The 16,812-nt window shown below is 59.5% G+C and overlaps 1 protein-coding gene across 1 annotated transcript in view; it reads right to left on the minus strand.

Annotated features, from left to right (window-relative positions):
- Positions 1-12,167, minus strand: part of TBX5 (T-box transcription factor 5) — a 44,788-nt gene extending 32,621 nt beyond the window's left edge. The window contains exons 1-5 of the mRNA XM_056108000.1: positions 12,021-12,167; positions 10,490-10,584; positions 8,608-8,727; positions 7,701-7,848; positions 4,604-4,756 (exon numbers count right to left, since the gene is read on the minus strand). Coding sequence (XP_055963975.1) covers positions 4,604-4,756; positions 7,701-7,848; positions 8,608-8,727; positions 10,490-10,584; positions 12,021-12,167 — 663 coding nt within the window. The remainder of the gene's footprint in view (positions 1-4,603; positions 4,757-7,700; positions 7,849-8,607; positions 8,728-10,489; positions 10,585-12,020) is intronic.
- Positions 12,168-16,812: the final 4,645 nt, after the last annotated feature.

A 16,812-nucleotide genomic window follows, 5' to 3' on the forward strand; every position in this document is an offset into this window, starting at 1 on the left:
CTTATGGGTCTGCTCCCCACATAGGAATCCTGGGCCCCCGAGTATGGGGGTCTCAAGGACTGCCAGGGGCGAGGCTCAGGGTTGAAAGCAAGAGAGGCAGCTGCTTCCAACCCCTCCCTATGCCAGGGAACTGGTACGAGGCTAGCTGAAGGGACAGGGTCGTCCCCCCAGCCCCCTCAAACACGGAAGGAAAATGCATCCCTGCATGGCGTCCTCACGGGCACTGGCAAATGCACCTGTCAGGGCTCTGAGCAACCCCACCCCACAGGTGGGCGCTGAGAGGGGTGACTGGTGGTCTTGTTGGTGGCCAACCCTGGTTCTATCCCCTGCACCACAGCTGGAGTGACCCCTCCCCCAGCCCAAGCGCAGCTGGGAAGAGCCCCCTGTGCCCTTTGGGGAGATGTATAGAAAAATAGAAATCGAAGAGATGGAGAGATAGTACAGCAAGGCAGGCACTGGCTTTGCATGCAGTGGACTTGGGTTCGAGTCCCAGCACCCGCTAGAGTCCCCGGGCCCCATGAGGAGTGAGCCCCGAGCATTAGAAAAGAGAAAAATGTGGGGGGGGGGACAAAGGAATTGGGGAGAGAAAATATAGTCACACAAGATCGGTAATGAATGTCAGGCTGCATAACTCTGTGGCACAGCTCAGATCGAATTCTTCGATATTTGTCCTGGTTGTAAGACAACTGTGCCTCAAGGAAACTAAAGCAGGGTCTAGAGTGATCATACAGCAGACTGGGAGCTTGCTTTGCACGCAGCTGACCCGGGTTCGATCCTCGGCATCCCATAGAGTCATGGAGCACCACCAGGAGTAATTCCTGAGAGCCAGGGGTAACTCTTGGACGTTGCCAGGCATGGCTCAAAAACAAAAACTAAAAATAAGAAAGAAGGAAGGAAAGAAGGGGGAGGGCTGGAGTGATAGCACAGCGGGTAGGGCGTTTGCCTTGCACGCGGCCGACCCGGGTTCGATTCCCAGCATCTCATATGGTCCCCTGAGCACCGCCAGGAGTAATTCCTGAGTGCAGAGCCAGGAGTGACCCCTGAGCAATGTTGGGTGTGACCCCCCCAAAAAAAGGAAGGAAAGAAGAAAGAAAGAAAGAAAGAAAGAAAGAAAGAGAGAAAGGAAGGAAGGAAGGAAGGAAGGAAGGAAGGAAGGAAGAAAGGAAGAAAGAAAATAAAAGAAAGGAAGAGAAAGAAAAGAAAAAACAGGGGTTGGAGCAGTAGCACAGAGGGTAGGGCGTTTGCCTTGCACGCGGATGACCCGGGTTCGATTCCCAGCATCCCATAGGGTTCCCTGAGCACTGCCAGTAGTAATTCCTGAGTGCAAAGCCAGGGGTAACCCCTGTGCATCGCCAGGTGTGACCCCCCCCAAAATAAAGCAAAGAAATCAAGAAAAAAAGAAAAAGAAAAAGAAAACAGGAGGGTTCAAGAGTCTCTTGCCTTGCACACAGAAAACTCAGAAGTTCGATACTCAAAAGCACAAATGGTCCCCCCAGAAGAGTAAGTCCCACCCTGAGTGTGTGCAGCCCACCTAAATAACTATAACCCACACAGGGGGACTCCCCCAGACCTCCACACGCCTGCTGCACCCTAAGGTCATCAGGACACCGCACTGAGGCATCTCCACCAGGTCCTCACACACCACTTCCTTTCTGTCTGAACCTGGACTTTCAGGGGGGCCAGGGACACCTCGATAATTCTTGCACGAGCTGAGGGACTGGGAGCCTCTGATCTGACGCTGGGGAGCTGAGTGTCTTGGCTCCTCGGGGGTTGTCTTCTGGGCATCTTTCCCCCACGGGGCCCTTCCCACAACGTTAAACCTGAGTCACTGCAGCCAGAGTGGAGGCAGGTCGGCTCCGAGCAGCCACACTCCAATTAGCCCGAAATAACTTGGCGGCGTTCAGGGCATCTGACCGGGATGTGCTCAGAGCCTAGGAGACGCCTTCCTCTTTAAGGAGCCTCAGCAGGCCTGGGAGCACTGTACAGGCCGCTCGGCAGGAGCCCTGGGCTCCAACCAGGCACCAGCAGGAGTGACCCAGACACCAAGCCTGGACTAGCCCCTGAGAGGGGCCGGGTGTGACTCTCGGGCCGGAGAAAAACAAAGGGAAGGGTCAGCATTTGGGACTGATCAGGGCACTGGCTGCGGGCTCAGCACGGGGGCCCGGCCTGGGCCCTGGCATTTGGGGGTGAGTAGATTTTCTTCTGCGGGGAAATCCCTCTCAAGAACTGGCTTTCCCCATCGTAGGCAGCCTGCCTCGTGAGCTGGGGGAGAAGCAGCTGGGATGGAGAAGGGGTCACTGAGTCAATGATGGCTGGAGGGATCGCTCGGGATGGGACACGTGTGCTGAACGGGATGGCCTTTCAGTATCTGTACTGCAAACCATAATGCCCCAAAGCAGAGGATGGGGGAAACTGTCCGCCATGGAGGCATGGAGGGTTGGAAAGGGGGGTGGGGGGTTACTGGGGACATTGGTGGTGGGGAACGTGCACTGGTGGAGGGGTGGGTGTTAGATCATTGTATGGCTGAAACTCAAACATGAAAGCTTGTAATTGTAGCTCACGGTGACTCAATAAAAAATAAATTAAATTAAATTTAAAAAAAACAAGCAGGGCCTGTGGCTGAGAAGAGACGTCCCCAACAGCAGAGCCTGTTACTGCACACACTCATGCACACACAAAACTACACGCACAAAGAAACACATGCATATACCTGTGTACATAGATGTATACACACATGTCCACACACACGCATACCACACACATGCAAGCACATACACATGAATACACATGCATACACATGGCACCCCCCATGCCCAGCCTGTCTGCCTCTGTGTGGCCCCTCAGCCAATCCCGCCCTCACCTGGTGGGGGGGGGGGGGAGACAAAGGAGAGCAGGGGAGGGTCAGTCCCTCCCTTCTTATCACCCCTACAGTACCCCCACCATCCCCTCCCCATGGCCATCTCCCCCAAATCTTTTGTTTGGGGGGGACACTAAAGGCGGTGCTGGGGCGTTGGTCCTGGCCACACTCGGGGACCGTGCAGTGCTGGGGACCAGCCCGGCGTCCCACGTGGCCACTTCACCCCCCAGATCTCCCTCCCACGGTAGCACAGCTCCCCCCACCCCCCCCCCCAAAGTCCAGCATCGCCTGATTCCAGAGCTTCCTAACCAGGACGAGGGGTCTTCCCGCCCCCCACCTTGAAGCCCCCCCCCCCATCAAGCAATTCTAACACACCCAGGTGACGCCTGATGAGGCAAGTGAAGCTTCTCTCCTAAGCAAAGGCAGAACGTGCTCCCTGAGCTGCGGTCCTGGGCGCCTGCTTCCCCGGCACTGTCAAGCTGTGAGACTCCAGCCAGGGCCTGTGTGTCGGGCAACTGCCCTCTGAGACACTGCCCACCTAAGACTCCAGCCAGGGCCTGTGTGTCGGGCAACTGCCCTCTGAGACACTGCCCACCGGCAGGAACTCCCTGCACGACCCCCCACGGCACCACCAGCTCCTAAACTACCCGGTGTCCCCTCCCCATGCTGGGGCCGAGGGGTCAGAGTCCGGGCATCTAGGCTGCTGCCAGCGAGGCACCCCACGATGCTGTGTGTGAGCACACAACAGCCCAGCTGGGCCCTGCAGGAGCAGCAGACCCTGAGATCTGTGACCTGCTCTGGGAGGCACAGCAGGAGAGGAAACTGCCACCACAGAAACAACGGGGGCTACCAGCGCCCCCACACCACAGCCCCAGAGCCTGGCAGGACCAGGTCTTCGCTTGCTTGTGTATGAGTGTGCGGAACTTGGCACGTTCGTTTCTGATCAGCATGTATGCTAGTCTGTGCACATGTGTGCGTGCATGTGTGTATATGTGCTTGCATGTGTGTGGTGTGCATGTGTGTGGACATGTGTGTATATTTGTGTGTGTGCACGAGTGTGTGCATGTGTATGCATGTGTATGTGCTTGCATGTGTGTGGTATGCGTGTGTGTGGACATGTGTGTATACATCTATGTACACATGTACACAGGTATATGCATGTGTTTCTTTGTGCGTGTAGTTTTGTGTGTGCATGCATATATGTATACATGTGTACATGCTTGCATGTATGTGATGTACATGTGTGTGGACATGTGTGTATACATGCATGTACACGTGTACACAGATATTCACATGTGTCTGTGTGTATACATTTGCGTGTGCACGTCTGTGCGCATGTGTGCACGGGTGCGTGTGTTTGTGCAGGAAGGTGCATGTTTGTGCGTCGTCCCAAGCCGGGGAATGCACTACAAAATACTGTAATTATAAGGCAGCAGCTTCTGCCCAGCTAAAGATGGGGGTGTGGGGGCGGCTGGTGCCCACTGGGCGAAGAAAGCATCCTTGTTTGTCTGCCGGTGTTTGAGCCACACCCCGCGGTGCCTGGGTTGGTCGGGCAGTGCTCAGGGACCATGCAGTGTCAAGGATTAACCCCCCCACCCCCCGTTTGGGTGTTTGGAGCAGGCACGCCAGCCCTTGGCACCACCTCCCTGACCAGGAACGGAACTTCAGGTGCCAGGCTGGAGTAGCAGATGCCAGCGGTGAGCGGGCAGGCAACCTCGCCAGGGGTCCCCTCCGCTCGGCACTTACCTTGTGGTTTTGGTAGGAAGTCACGGCGATGAACGCAGTCTCCGGGAAGACGTGAGTGCAGAAGGCCGTGTTTTTGGAGCCAAATCCATTATTTTCGTCCGCTTTCACAATATGCAATCTGGGCTGGTATTTGTGCATGGAATTTAGGATAATCTAAAAATAATAAAGAAGATGGAATTGGGAAAACATAATCAAAACCCTTTTCTTTCCAGATCAACCCCAAATCTCCCTCCCCCTCAAAAATCGGACTCTATCCATAAACTCAGAGGGGCGGGGGGGCGGGGGGGAGGGGGACATCGATTTTATTTTTCTCCTGTTTTGAAAAGGGGCCAGAGATTTCATTAAAAAGAAACATTTCAAAAATGACAATTTCCAACTGAACAAGTTAGGCTAATATTCCAGGAATCTGCCCAAAGCATACAGGGCAGTAAATCAGAATTCTTAATAAAGTTTGCTTAATAAATTAGCTCCCTCCGCTGGGCACTTCCCACCCCCTGCTGGACGCTCAAAATCTGGAGTGGCCGGCCGGCCCGGGACCCTCAGGAAGGGAGAGAAGAAACCAGCAGACATAATACCCCACCCCCACAGCCAGACGAGAAACACAAAAACTTCTAAAGGATGCAAAGGAAGAGAAGGAAGTTTGTGGAGTCGCAAGAACCCCCCTGCTGGGCCCTTTGTTCCGTGAAGGGGCAAAGTCCAGCTAAAGAAGCTGGAGCTCGGCTGGTGGGACCCGCTCGGTCCCCACTTCCCCACTTCGGAGAAGGCCACCCTCCTTGGGCTGGAGACACATCTCAGGTCCCAGACAGCCCTTCCCGGGCATCCCTGCCCCAGAGGTGCCAGCAAAACAGCTTTTCTCCCTCCTTGCTACCTTCTCCACCCTTACTGCCGTCCAGGCCGCCCAGAGCATCTGCTCTGGCGCACTCGGGGTCCAGCCGGTGCCGTGATGAGGGGGTCTGCAGGCGCTGGGGACACAGGGAACTTTGCTGTTCTCGGGGATCCCATTTCCACACAGCCGGGCTACAAACGCCGACATTTATAGACCCGTGGACCAGGTGGACACTCAGCGCGCTGAAGGGGCTGAAAGTCTGGCTTGCCCCCCCCCAACTTCTTCCCAAACTGGACCCCAGAACGGCGGGGGCGGGGGCTTTCCTCTTTGAGGCTTCGATTGGTGCGGGGACTGATGGTGGTGGAATGAGGGTCTTGGGTCACCCAAACCCAACAGCGTCCCTCCTCCTGGGGGTGGGGCGGGAGGTCTGGCCGCAGCCCCCACCCCACGGCCCTGACCAGCCCAGCAGGGAGCCCAGCGGCTCTAATCTCAGGGCCCGGGGGACAGAGACGCCGGTCGGGCCAGTGTGGCGACAGAGAGACGCAGCGGGGCCCCGAGCGGGCGGCCAACGTGCCCTGGCCATCCCGGCCATCGTCCCGGCTTAGCCAAATTGCTCTGACGGCTGGGGCCAGCGCAGGCCTCGGCACGAGGGTGATCTAATGGCCCCTAATTTGATTAGGGCCCCTCTGGACGGCCGGTGCGGGGGTCTGGGCTGGGGATGTGGGCAGCGGGGGAGCCCGGTGGAGCTCAGGGGTCCACTGCCTCTCCTACTGGGGGTTGGGAGGACAGGAGGGGCTCCGCACGGACGCTTTGTCCTCAGGGATGACGGGGCGGCAGCCTCTGGCCCGGAGACGCCGAAGCTCAGGTCTCTCCCGATGTTTGTCCTTCAGGTTCCCACGGGGCTGCCAAGCTTGGGGTCTTAAGGGGCACAAGAAAGGCCCCGCAGACTGAGGGGGCCTGGGGCCATTGCACACGCAGGGGCTGCTTGGGGGCTGCATTCCCCACCGCAGACTCCCAGCTTCAGGCCCCTCCAAGGACCACCCCAGCTGTCCCGCTTAGGTCCGCTGCCTCCCCTCGCCCCTCACTTCCAGATGGGGTTGGGGGAGGGGCACACCAAGACCCAAGAGTCTCAGCAAAGAGACATCAGAGCTGATCCAAAGGGCCACTTTGGCCCGGCCATAAACCACATGGTACCCCAATACAAAGGGTGTGGCCCTGGGCACTGCCACCCTGGCCTGTACCCTATTCATCACACACACACACACACGCGCGCACACACACACACACACACACACACACACACGAGTCCTGAGAAAACCAGAATGCAGGGCACCCACTTGGCAGAATTACTCGAAACTGGAGTCTGGTGATTTGCCAATGCAGGTTTAGGGACATTTCTCCCCAAATCAGTTTAGTTCTTCATTTGTCTTTGGGGGGCAGGGGGTACCCTAGCAGAACCTCCAGAGGCCCCGCTTCATGGGCATACGGGAAGGGCTCTGCCGACAGGTTTGGCCGCATCACCCCCAACTCCCTGCCCCTCTCCTGGGGCCAGACTGGGGATCTGACCCCAGCCTCTCTTTCTCTGCGGGGAGCAAGTGTTTAGGGGAGCTGGGAGTGGGGGGATAAGACCAGTAGAACGGCCAGAGAAGGGAGAGGGAGTGAGTCCCCTCTCTGCGGGCTGGCGTCCCCGCTGGCAGAAGAGGGGCCGGAGAAGCGGAGAAGCGGAGCTCTGCCTCTCAGACAAGCACCCCGATTTGTCGCCAGGCTGCAGGCTGAGCTAAGGATAGCAGGACGGCGCCCCACCCCTCATCGAGGCTAGATGGACTTCCTGGTCCCTAATCCCCGCGCGGGCTGCACTCAGACCCACCATGCAGCCCGCACCCGAAACACCTGCAGAAGCAGATTTGGGGGCACAGCGAGATGGCAAAGGGGGGTGCTGGGCAGGAGAATCGCCTCCGGGAGAAAGCAGGCCCCCAGCACGGGGAGAGGGGGCTCAGAGGGAGAGGGGGAGACCCAGAGGAAGCAACGCAGGGTTAGGGAGGGAGTAAGAGAAACGGGCGTTCTGCGGGATCTGAAGGAGAGTGGATCTGGGGAACGGAAAGCCGCCCCGAGAGGAAGAGAAGAAAAGGGGCAGGATGCAGATCAAGGAAGAAAGGGCGGGAAAGACAGGGGAGGAGTGGAGCGAAGAAGGAAAAGGCAAGGAGTGTGGGATTCGGAGGGGAGGACAGAGCCCGGTGGGAGCCGCCGCTGCCGGCCCTGCGCGTCACTTACGTGCCCGAACGGGTCCAGGTGGTTGTTGGTGAGTTTGAGCTTCTGGAAGGACACGAGTTGCCGCATCCAGTGGGCCCCGGTGGCCGGCGAGTCGGGGTGCACGTAGAGGCGGCCGGGCATGGCCGGCTCCGCTTTGCCCGTCACCGACCTGGGCCAGAGGCACCCCGAGTCAGTGCGTGGTGGGCACCCCCACTCTGTTCTGCTGGACACCGAGGGCTGCAGCCCAGAGAGAGGCAGCCCGACCCACAGGGTCTCTCTGGGGCTCTCTGCCAACCCCAGCCCCTCCCGCCCCCACCCAGTTCTTTCTTCCTCCTCCTTCTCCTCTCCTCCTCCTCAGCAACAGGGAGCCCCCAGGGGTCTCTGGGCCTGGCTACCCACAAACATCTGAGGGTTCTGAAGGTGCAAAAAAGAATTTTTTTAAGTCCTGGAAACCCCCTTGAGGGTGGGATTTCCTCATCAAGGCTGCAAACTGGCCAACAAGGGAGCGGCCGAGCCCAGGAACGGCCTCGCCTGTCTGCAGCACGCAAATACCACAAGTGGGCTTTGCAATTTCATAAAAAGCCATGCCCAGCGCGGGCAACTCATAAAAAATACCTGTAAATAGTTTTTAAGCCCCCAGAAATACTGGCAGCACCGGGTAACAATATCCTTCTTTGAAAACGCACAGCCTTCTTTTAAACCCTTAAACAATAAGCATCTTTTTTTTTTAGATGCACAGGGAGGAAGGGGGGACTCTGTGCCTCAGTTTACTGATCCATCCAATGGACAGTGGGGCGGGGGCAGGGAACGGGCATAAAGGCCCTGGAGCTGGAGATGGGAGTACATACACACACAAAGGCAGGTTTTAGGGGAGCTGGCGGCACCCCCCACCCCTGCCTGCCCTCCCACACCCCACGAGGAGCCCTACCATTTATTATCCGCAAACTTGTATCTGTGGTCGTCGGCGGGAACTATGTCCATGAGGAGGATGTACTTTGTTTTGGGATTCAGGCCCGTCACCTTGACTTTGTAACTGGGGAACATCCGCCTAGGGAAACAGGGGTGCAGGGAGGCATGAGATGCTATTGTTACACCTCTGGGGAGACACCTCCAACAATGGAGCCCCCCCCAAAAAAACCCCGCTGTGCACTTGCCCAAGACCCGGAGACCCAGTCCTGGTTTCCTGCAACTTTCTGGGAGATGAAGGGGTTGGGGGAGGGATGTCCTGGACGGAACCAGAACTTCTACAGGACTAAAGATCCCCACATTTCAACTCAGCCCACGGACTCTTTCGACAGCCAGACCCCAGTCTTTCCCACTGGGGAGGCAGAAAGGGGTTTGTTAGAAAAAAAAAAGGAAAAAAAGTTCCTTTTTCTACCAAGTCATTCACATGTTCGGCACCCCCAGGACGGGACTGTCCCTCCACCCCACACCCTACAAATCTCTCCAAAACTCCCGTCCCAAACTCCTGGACCCTCAAGAAATTCAAACCCGTGCGCTCTTGATTTTAAAATGCCTGGACCCACCAAGAGAAGTAGGAGGAGATCAGGGGACCTCCTGACCGAGCAGCCGGGAGAGGGCACCCCAGAAGCGGGTGACCCCGAGGCCTGGATCCCCGCTGGCTCTGGTGAGGCGGGAAACGCTGAGCCCAGGCCGCTGCCTTCCGCCGGAGCCCAGTGGCGGCCGCGGGTGTTTATCAGCCCGAGCGGGCGGGCGCCACAGGCCTTTTATAGCTAAATCCTCGGGGCTCGGGCCTGGGGGAGATCGTGGCCCCACGCTGCTGTGGCTTTCCTGGGAAGACCTTGGTTCCCTGGTTATAAACAGAACACGCCTCCCGGTTCAGCCGGGCCGAGCGGGGGAGCAGACATTGTTTAATTTCAAATAATAATAAATGTCACAGTTGTCAGTTTATTGTGGGAGGCTCGGGCCGGAGATTCGGGGGGCGTCTGGTGAGGGGGCTCCACCCTCCCCCCTTCACACACCCAGCGCCTTAGGTCTAGAGGGGGGTCCTCCCGCCTCCCAGCCCACGCCAGGGCACCCTGGGGCTCCCCTGCCGTCCCAGACAGTGGTTGCCGCTGGTCAGCCTCAGCCAAGGGGTGTGGGAAGGTGTCCCCCAGGGCCCCTGCCACCAGCCCCGCGCGCCCACCCCTCCCCCAAAGCCGAGCGTTTCTAGCTCCAAATCCGCGAGCTCTTAAGAGGAACTTCGGGGTGAGTGTCTTGGCGAAACTGCCATGTTTATCGGTGTCTGTATATAGAGCCTGGCCGAGCCCCGCTACAGTTTCAAAGGCTTTGGCTGCTCTTTATAAACAATGAAAGAGGTAGCGAATACATTCAGGGATTCGGAGCTCGGCCTGTGGGGTGGAACCCTGGAACCCATCCAAGATCGGGGAGGCGGCGAGGGGGCGATCGGGTCCGCAACACCCCCCCCCCCCCCCACAGAACCCAAAGCCCAAACTCCCACCCCGCACCTCTCTCCACCGAGTTCTCTCCTCCCCGTCCCTCCTTCTCTCCCTTGGCCCCGTCTCTCGAGCTCTCAGATGGTGGGGACGGAAATGCCCGGTTGGAAGCAACCCCCACCCCTTTATTTCTGCGTCCCCCGACTCCAATGGAGCTGGAGGGCGCTCTTCATTCCTTTTCTCCCAGAACCAAGTCGAAGAAGAAAACATCGCCCACTTCCACCAGCCGCCTTGCCCTCCTGCCTCTGCCCCTTCCTGGCCCCCTCTTTCTTCTCTCCCAGCCCCACTTCTCTTCTTTGTCTCTCCCACCCTCTCCCTGGGTTCCCCGCCCCGGCCTGGACGCGGCCGCCTCACCTGCCGGCCTTGGTGATGATCATCTCCGTCCCCACTTCGTGGAACTTCAGCCATAGCTCTCGCTCGTGGAGAAACACCTTGATCCCCTCCATACCCTGGAGGACAGAGACAAAGGTCACACGACTGGTGCTGGCCGGCCAGCCGCGGGCCTGGCCTCCCCAGCCTCCCCAGCCAAGCGGAGACCGCTCCGTTCCCTGGAGCCTGGAGGCTGAATGCCCTCCACCAGCCGGGGCCGGGCTCAGGGCGCCAGCCGCCGGCCCTGCCCACGGCTGCCTCTGCAGACTCCGGCTAGCTGGCCTGGGTCAGCCCTGCAAGCTGCTGAGACAGGTTGGAGAGTCTGACTGAGCAAGCAGCACCCCAGCCTGGAGCTGGAGGCCTGGGGGCGAAGGAGACCAATTTTAACCTATTTTCACCAAGATGCAGCTAAAGGGGGTGCAGGGGAACTTTCGATCTTGAAACAAGAAATAATCACTGGATATTTTTTATGTGCCACCCAGAAACACTCACGAATGAACACTCCCCCCCTCTCTCCTGCAATGCAGGCCATGGGGACTTTCCTACTGCAGAAGGTTGACACCGTATACTGTTCAAAATAAAAATGGATTCGCCTCAGTCCTCTCGGAATTAAAAGAGATTCTATGGGGAAACTTCCCTGCTCACCTCGCCCCTCCTTCCCTCCCTCTTCCTTGAATCTGGGGCTGCCGAACGAAGCAGCTGAACCTTTCTGCTCCTGAGTAGAAGTCATTTGACAAAACCCAGGGTCCCCCCCAAAAAAAATTATATGCAAAATCTTCACATTGTCATATTTGTAACTGTGTAATCATTTGCCTATCTATTTTTAAAAAAAGTAAACTTTCCAAAACCGTGTACACACAGCTCTCTGTTTCTCTGGGGTCAAACACACATTTTTCCTCGGACCGAGGGGCACGGTTGGAAGGAGACGAAATAAAAAGCCAGGAGGCGAGTAGAAATCTTCCTGCCCCGAGAAGAGATTGAGCTAAGGCCCCGACGCATCCTTCCTGATCTTCTCATCAGCTGGAAAGCCTCCGGGGCCCTCACAGGGCTGCCCCTAGCCGGGAAGGCCCCGCTCGTCTCTGCTCCGGCCCTGCCTCCAGCCAGGCGAGCTCGAGGCTCTGCTCTGCTCTGGGACTCATGGGGCAACAGTCCTGCCCGCTGCCCGCCGGCCACTGCCCTGGCCCATGCCCCGGAGAGTGCAGAGGAGGGGGAGGAGACGAAGGCTGAGAAAGATCTGAAGAGGGGTCAAGCCATCGTTCATGCTGACTAGAAGCGGCCGCTGACCCAGCTCTTAATGAGGCTCCCAGGGCCGGGTGCATGCTATGGAATGATCTGGACCCATCTTAGCTGGCCCCCATGGTCATTAAGGCTTCCCTAACTAACTGAGAGAGGGAGAGAGGCAGACTGGGGGCAGTGGGAAGGTGGGGTGAGTGGGCATAAAAGGAACCAAGTTGGGGGCCAAGGGCACCCCTTGCACCCCACCAGACGCGCTCTGCATTCCCAGAGCCCCTCTTACCTGCTGGGTGAAGGCGGCCTGAGGGGAGGAGGGGGACTTGCTGGGGGCCCCCAGCGCGCCCTCCGGCTTCGAGTCACATGACAGATCCTTGGAGTCGGGGTCCAGGGGTGTGTGTGCCAAACCAAAACCCTCCTCTGCGTCAGCCATGGCCGCCTGGCACCCGGTGCGGGACGGGGGTCCTGCTCTGAGGATGAAGGAGGGATGGTGGGAGATGCGAAGGCAAGATCCAAGCTCAGTTCAGTGGACTAGAGGAGGCGCTCGGACCCCCACATCGGCAGCTCCCGAACCCTCCGACCCCGGGCCCGCGGCCGGCCTCCGAAAGCCCCCGGGACGGTCAGCGTTACTGTTCTGCGGTGACCACACGCCACCTCCTGTGAAAGGCCGCTTCAGCCCCGGGGAGGCGAAGCCCGTCCCTCCCCTGCGCAGGCCCCCGCGATAAGCGAGCTGCCCGTCAAATTTGTCTGGAAGAGCCAATAAAGATAAGGTTGGGGGTATTTTTGGAAGCCACTGGGTACAACCCCAAAACAAAACAAAACAAACAACAACCAGCATAGGGGAAAGGAAAAAAAAAAAACACTAGAGTCCTTTTTGAGAATTTTTTTTTCCCCTCCGAGTTCCAAGAGGCGAGGGGAGCTCCTGCAGGGGAAAGCGGGGGGTCTGAGAGCGTCTATTCCTGCGCCTGCAGATCCCGCCTCCTGCAAACGCCCGCCAGGACCGGCAGATGGAGGCTGCCGCGGGGAAGTCACGTTTCTCTTTTATCAGTTCCAGCCCTTGGCCGGGAAAAGTCCTCCGAAGCTCACAGGCCTCCTCTTGGCCACGCACGCACCCCCGCAAGCCCCTGCAACTTTCAAAATAAGCAGCGGCTCAGCAGCGGGCTGGAGAGAGCTGCAAAGCCGGGCCCAGGGGGACACCCGCCCTCACCCCTCATGCTGGGTCTCCTCTGCACCGCCTGGGGTGCTCGGGCAGGCCCAGGGGAGCGTCCCAGAGCCGACGCCCGCGGGCCCTGGCTTCCCCAGGAACTGCAGGCCCAGCTCCGACACTGGCGTGAGTTTGAGACTGACCCAGGGCTCCGGCCCCAAGCCGGCGGCCTCAGTCCCGTGTTGCGGTGCAGAAAGGCCCGCGGCCGCGCTGCCTGGAGGTTGAAACAGGCCAAAGAACTTCTGCAGAAGCTTTGGGACCCCGTCAGCGCCAGCTCCGGCTCTGATCTCCTTCTAGTAGCTCCAGCCTTCCCGAGCAGAGATGTCCTTCAAATCCCAGGGAGGCCGGGTAGGGAGGGGGCCACTGAAGAAGCCCCCAGCCCCTGAATCTCAGCAGTCGCTTAGGCAAAAGGCCCATGAGTGCGGGTCTGCAGCGACCCGGACAACAAAAGCCACCGGGGGACTCTGAAGCTACTCCCCCTTAACCACGCCCTGGGGGTTTAGGGAGCCCCCCAAAGTCTGCTCCGAACAAAAGAAAGCGGGGCTGGCGTCCCCCACGTGCACGCCCATCCGCCAACCCGCCGCCGCAGGGACGAGCGCGCCCGGCCACCCCGCCGGGGTCCCTCGGAGCGGGGCGGCTGGCGGCACCCAAACCAGAATGCGGTTTGACAGAACCAGGCCGCGCGTCCTGCAAACTTCAGCCGCCGCCCGAGCCGCCGGGCCCGGTGCAGGCGCGCGGGCGCGGCCGAGTCCCAGGCCGGGCTGCAAAGCGCGCGCGCGCGCCTCCCCGGGCCGGCTCGGCCGCGCTCCCCGCCGCGCCGCCCCGGGCCCTCTGCGGGGACCGTTACCTCGCTGGGTGGCGCGGACGCATTCACCACCACGTCCCTCCTGGCTCCTAGCAGGGGAGCCTGCGGCGCGGCGGGGGCGCCGGCATGCTGGCTCCGGGGCTTATGCCCGGCTCTGCTGCCCGGGACTCGCAGCCTGCTTCTGCCTACGGCGCCGCAGCCTCCTCCGAGCGACCCTCGCGCGCGCAGCCGGCGCCAACGCTCGCTCGCGTCCTTCTCCGCTCCGGGAGCCTGAAGGCTTCCACTTCCCAATGGTCGGGCTCCAGAGCACGCGAATCGGCAGCCGGCCGGCCGACCCCCGCGAGCAAATCTCGGCTCCCTCCCGGCGCCTCGCGGGCACCCCCAGGGGAACCGGGGAACCGGGTGGAAACAGCCGAGGGGATGGTGGGGTGGGAGAAGTCCCTCCGACTGCCTCGCTTCGGGGCTGAAGCTCCAGGATCGGAGATAAGTCTCTCTCTCTCTCTCTCTCTCTCTCTCTCTCTCTCTCTCTCTCTCTCTCTCTCTCTCTCTCTGACGCAGGGCTGCCGAGATGCTTACAAAGTACAGAAATTGCCTCTCCAACTTGCTCCCTCCTCCCTCCCTGCCTCCCTGTCCTCTCTCTCTCTCTCTCTCTCTCTCTCTCTCTCTCTCCCCCTCCCTCCCCCAACCACCTTTTCCATTCGATTTCCCGAGCACTCAAATCACAACTCTCAACCCCAGCTCTCCGGCGGCGGCGGCGGGAGAGGGAGCGAGGCTCGCCCCCGCCTCTCCACCCCCTTTCCCACCTCCATCCATCTCTGCTGCTTCCAGGAGCGGCGGCGGCGGCTGGGTGGCGGCAAGAAATCCAGCACAAATCATCCCCAACCCGGCTCTGCGTCTGCCGGCCGGCCGGGAGCCCCGAGCGAGTGGCGGGCTCCGCGGAGGACAGCGGCAGCGGCCAGGGCTCGAGGGCTCGCTCGCGTGCACGCGCCCGCCCGCCCGCCGCTCTCCCCAGCGCTGACCTCCAGCCCGGCGCCGCCTGACCTCGCCTGGCCCAGCCCGCACCACCCGTCACCCTGCCGTCCCTCCTCCTCCCCACTCATCACCCCGACTCTTAGCGACTCTGGGGTGAAGGTGCACGGGACGCCCCCTCCCAGATCAAAGATGCCAAGAAATAGCCCTTGGCCCCCAGCACTGGGCCCAGGGCCACCGGACCTCCCTGGCTGGGGGCGAAGCAACGGAGTGCCGAGTTTTATTAAAATAATCAAACCGTCGCGCATGGGGGGTGGGGGGAAGAGGCTGTCTGGGGTTTCCATCTCTACCAGGCTCCTCTCTCTGCTTTCCCACCTCTCCAAACGGTAAGATTTTGAGAGTTCAGCTGAAGAGGTCAATGAGAACGGAAATAGTGGCTAGGTCTGAGCCCAAGGCCACGTCGAGTGAAGCCCCAAGTCCCCGGCGCCTGGAACGCAGTCGGGGGCCCACTCCCAGTCGGGTGCCCCCACCTCCGTACCCCATCACTCAGTTCTTTGCTGGGGGGTTACCCGTGGAGATTTGGGCCTGCAGATACACGCCAGGGAATGCAGAGGATGCGACCAATGTGGGCCAAAGATGGGCCAATGCATCACCCCTCCGTGGCCTCTGGGACCCAAACTCCCGGCCAGGCCTGCTCCGATTGCAAAGTTTCCAAGCCGACAGTCCCCTGCAGAGTGGAGCAGAGCAGACCACCGGGGGAGGAAGCCCAGGGAACCTTTGCCTGAGTCCCCACTCTAGTACCGGCTCGGTTTGTTTGCAAACACACTCGTGCGCACACACACAGCGGTTTGTTTATTTTCAAAAACACCCTCACCCTTCTAAAATGTCAACTCGGAGGACTTTGGGCTTGCTCAGAAGGGGCGAACGCACCCCGGGGGGTGGGGGCAAGGAGGGGAAACCTGCGTGGCTTCGGGGTGAGCTGGAATCTCCCATGTTGCTCGCCCAAGGCAGTGGGAGATTCCTCTCCAATCCCTTTAAATGCGGGGAGATTTGCGCATACTACAACTTCCCGTCAATAACCCAAAGGCCCCTTTCGAGAGGGAGAATCCGGATGACGAACAGCTCCCCGCCACACACACACCCCCCATCCAACCTCAACTGCCCCATCAGCTTCGCTTGGTTGGTGGAGAGCTGGGTAGGGAGCGCATCACGGAGCAAAAGCAGGGTTTTGAAATTTTGCCGGGGAATGACCCCATTCCGGCCAGGTGATTCTCCAAAGGCCAGCGAGGGCATCTCTCTTAAACTGAAAACTGGCAAGAGGGCAGCAGGAACTCAGCAGGGCAAGCCAGGATGGGGAGAATCCCTGAGAAAATCAGGGAGCCCCGAAATGTACAGCCCTCTCTCCAGATTAGCCCTACTGGGGCCGCACTCACCTCCAAAAACTCCCACTTCTTTCCACGGCAACAGCCCAGGATGGTGGTCTTGCTTGGGCAGAGGCGGTCTGGCGAAGAGTTTTAGAAGAGATTTTCCCCCCACCAAAAAAAAAAAAAAAGACACCTCCCCCCCCCTTTCAAGATCAAGCCTTCTTTCCAGCGTCTGCCAAGCTGCACCTCCCGGCACCAACTTGGGTTGCCGGCTCCCACAAATTAAATATTAATGTTTATTACCAAGCATACCCCAATAAAATAAAGAGGCAACCGGGGCGATACGGACTATCTCACCAGCCGCTGCACCTATAGGACTCAGAAACGTCAGCAGTCACGCAGCCGGTCCGCGCGCTGTCCCGCCCGACCTCGGGGGGCCAGTGCAGGAGGTGAATTTTGCTGCGTCCTTGCCCCCTCAGACCGGGCTCTGCGCGGCCTCGAGGCCCAGACGCCTCGGCCACGGGAATAAATAAAGAAATAAACAAACCCGGCACTCTCGGGGTTGGGGGGGGGGGAGGAGGAGCAGGAGGGGGGGTGGGGTGGGGAACATCAGACACAAACAGAGCCGAGATCGATTTTCTTCCTGCGGGAGGGGGAGGGGGGCTCGGCGCTCGACGAGGTGGCGGCCCACCCCGCACGCCAGGATCGCCAAGAAATCCAGACGGGGATGGGGGTG

This window comes from Sorex fumeus, unplaced genomic scaffold (assembly GCF_029834395.1).
Source record: "Sorex fumeus unplaced genomic scaffold, SorFum_2.1 ptg000189l, whole genome shotgun sequence".
Taxonomy (NCBI): domain Eukaryota; kingdom Metazoa; phylum Chordata; class Mammalia; order Eulipotyphla; family Soricidae; genus Sorex; species Sorex fumeus.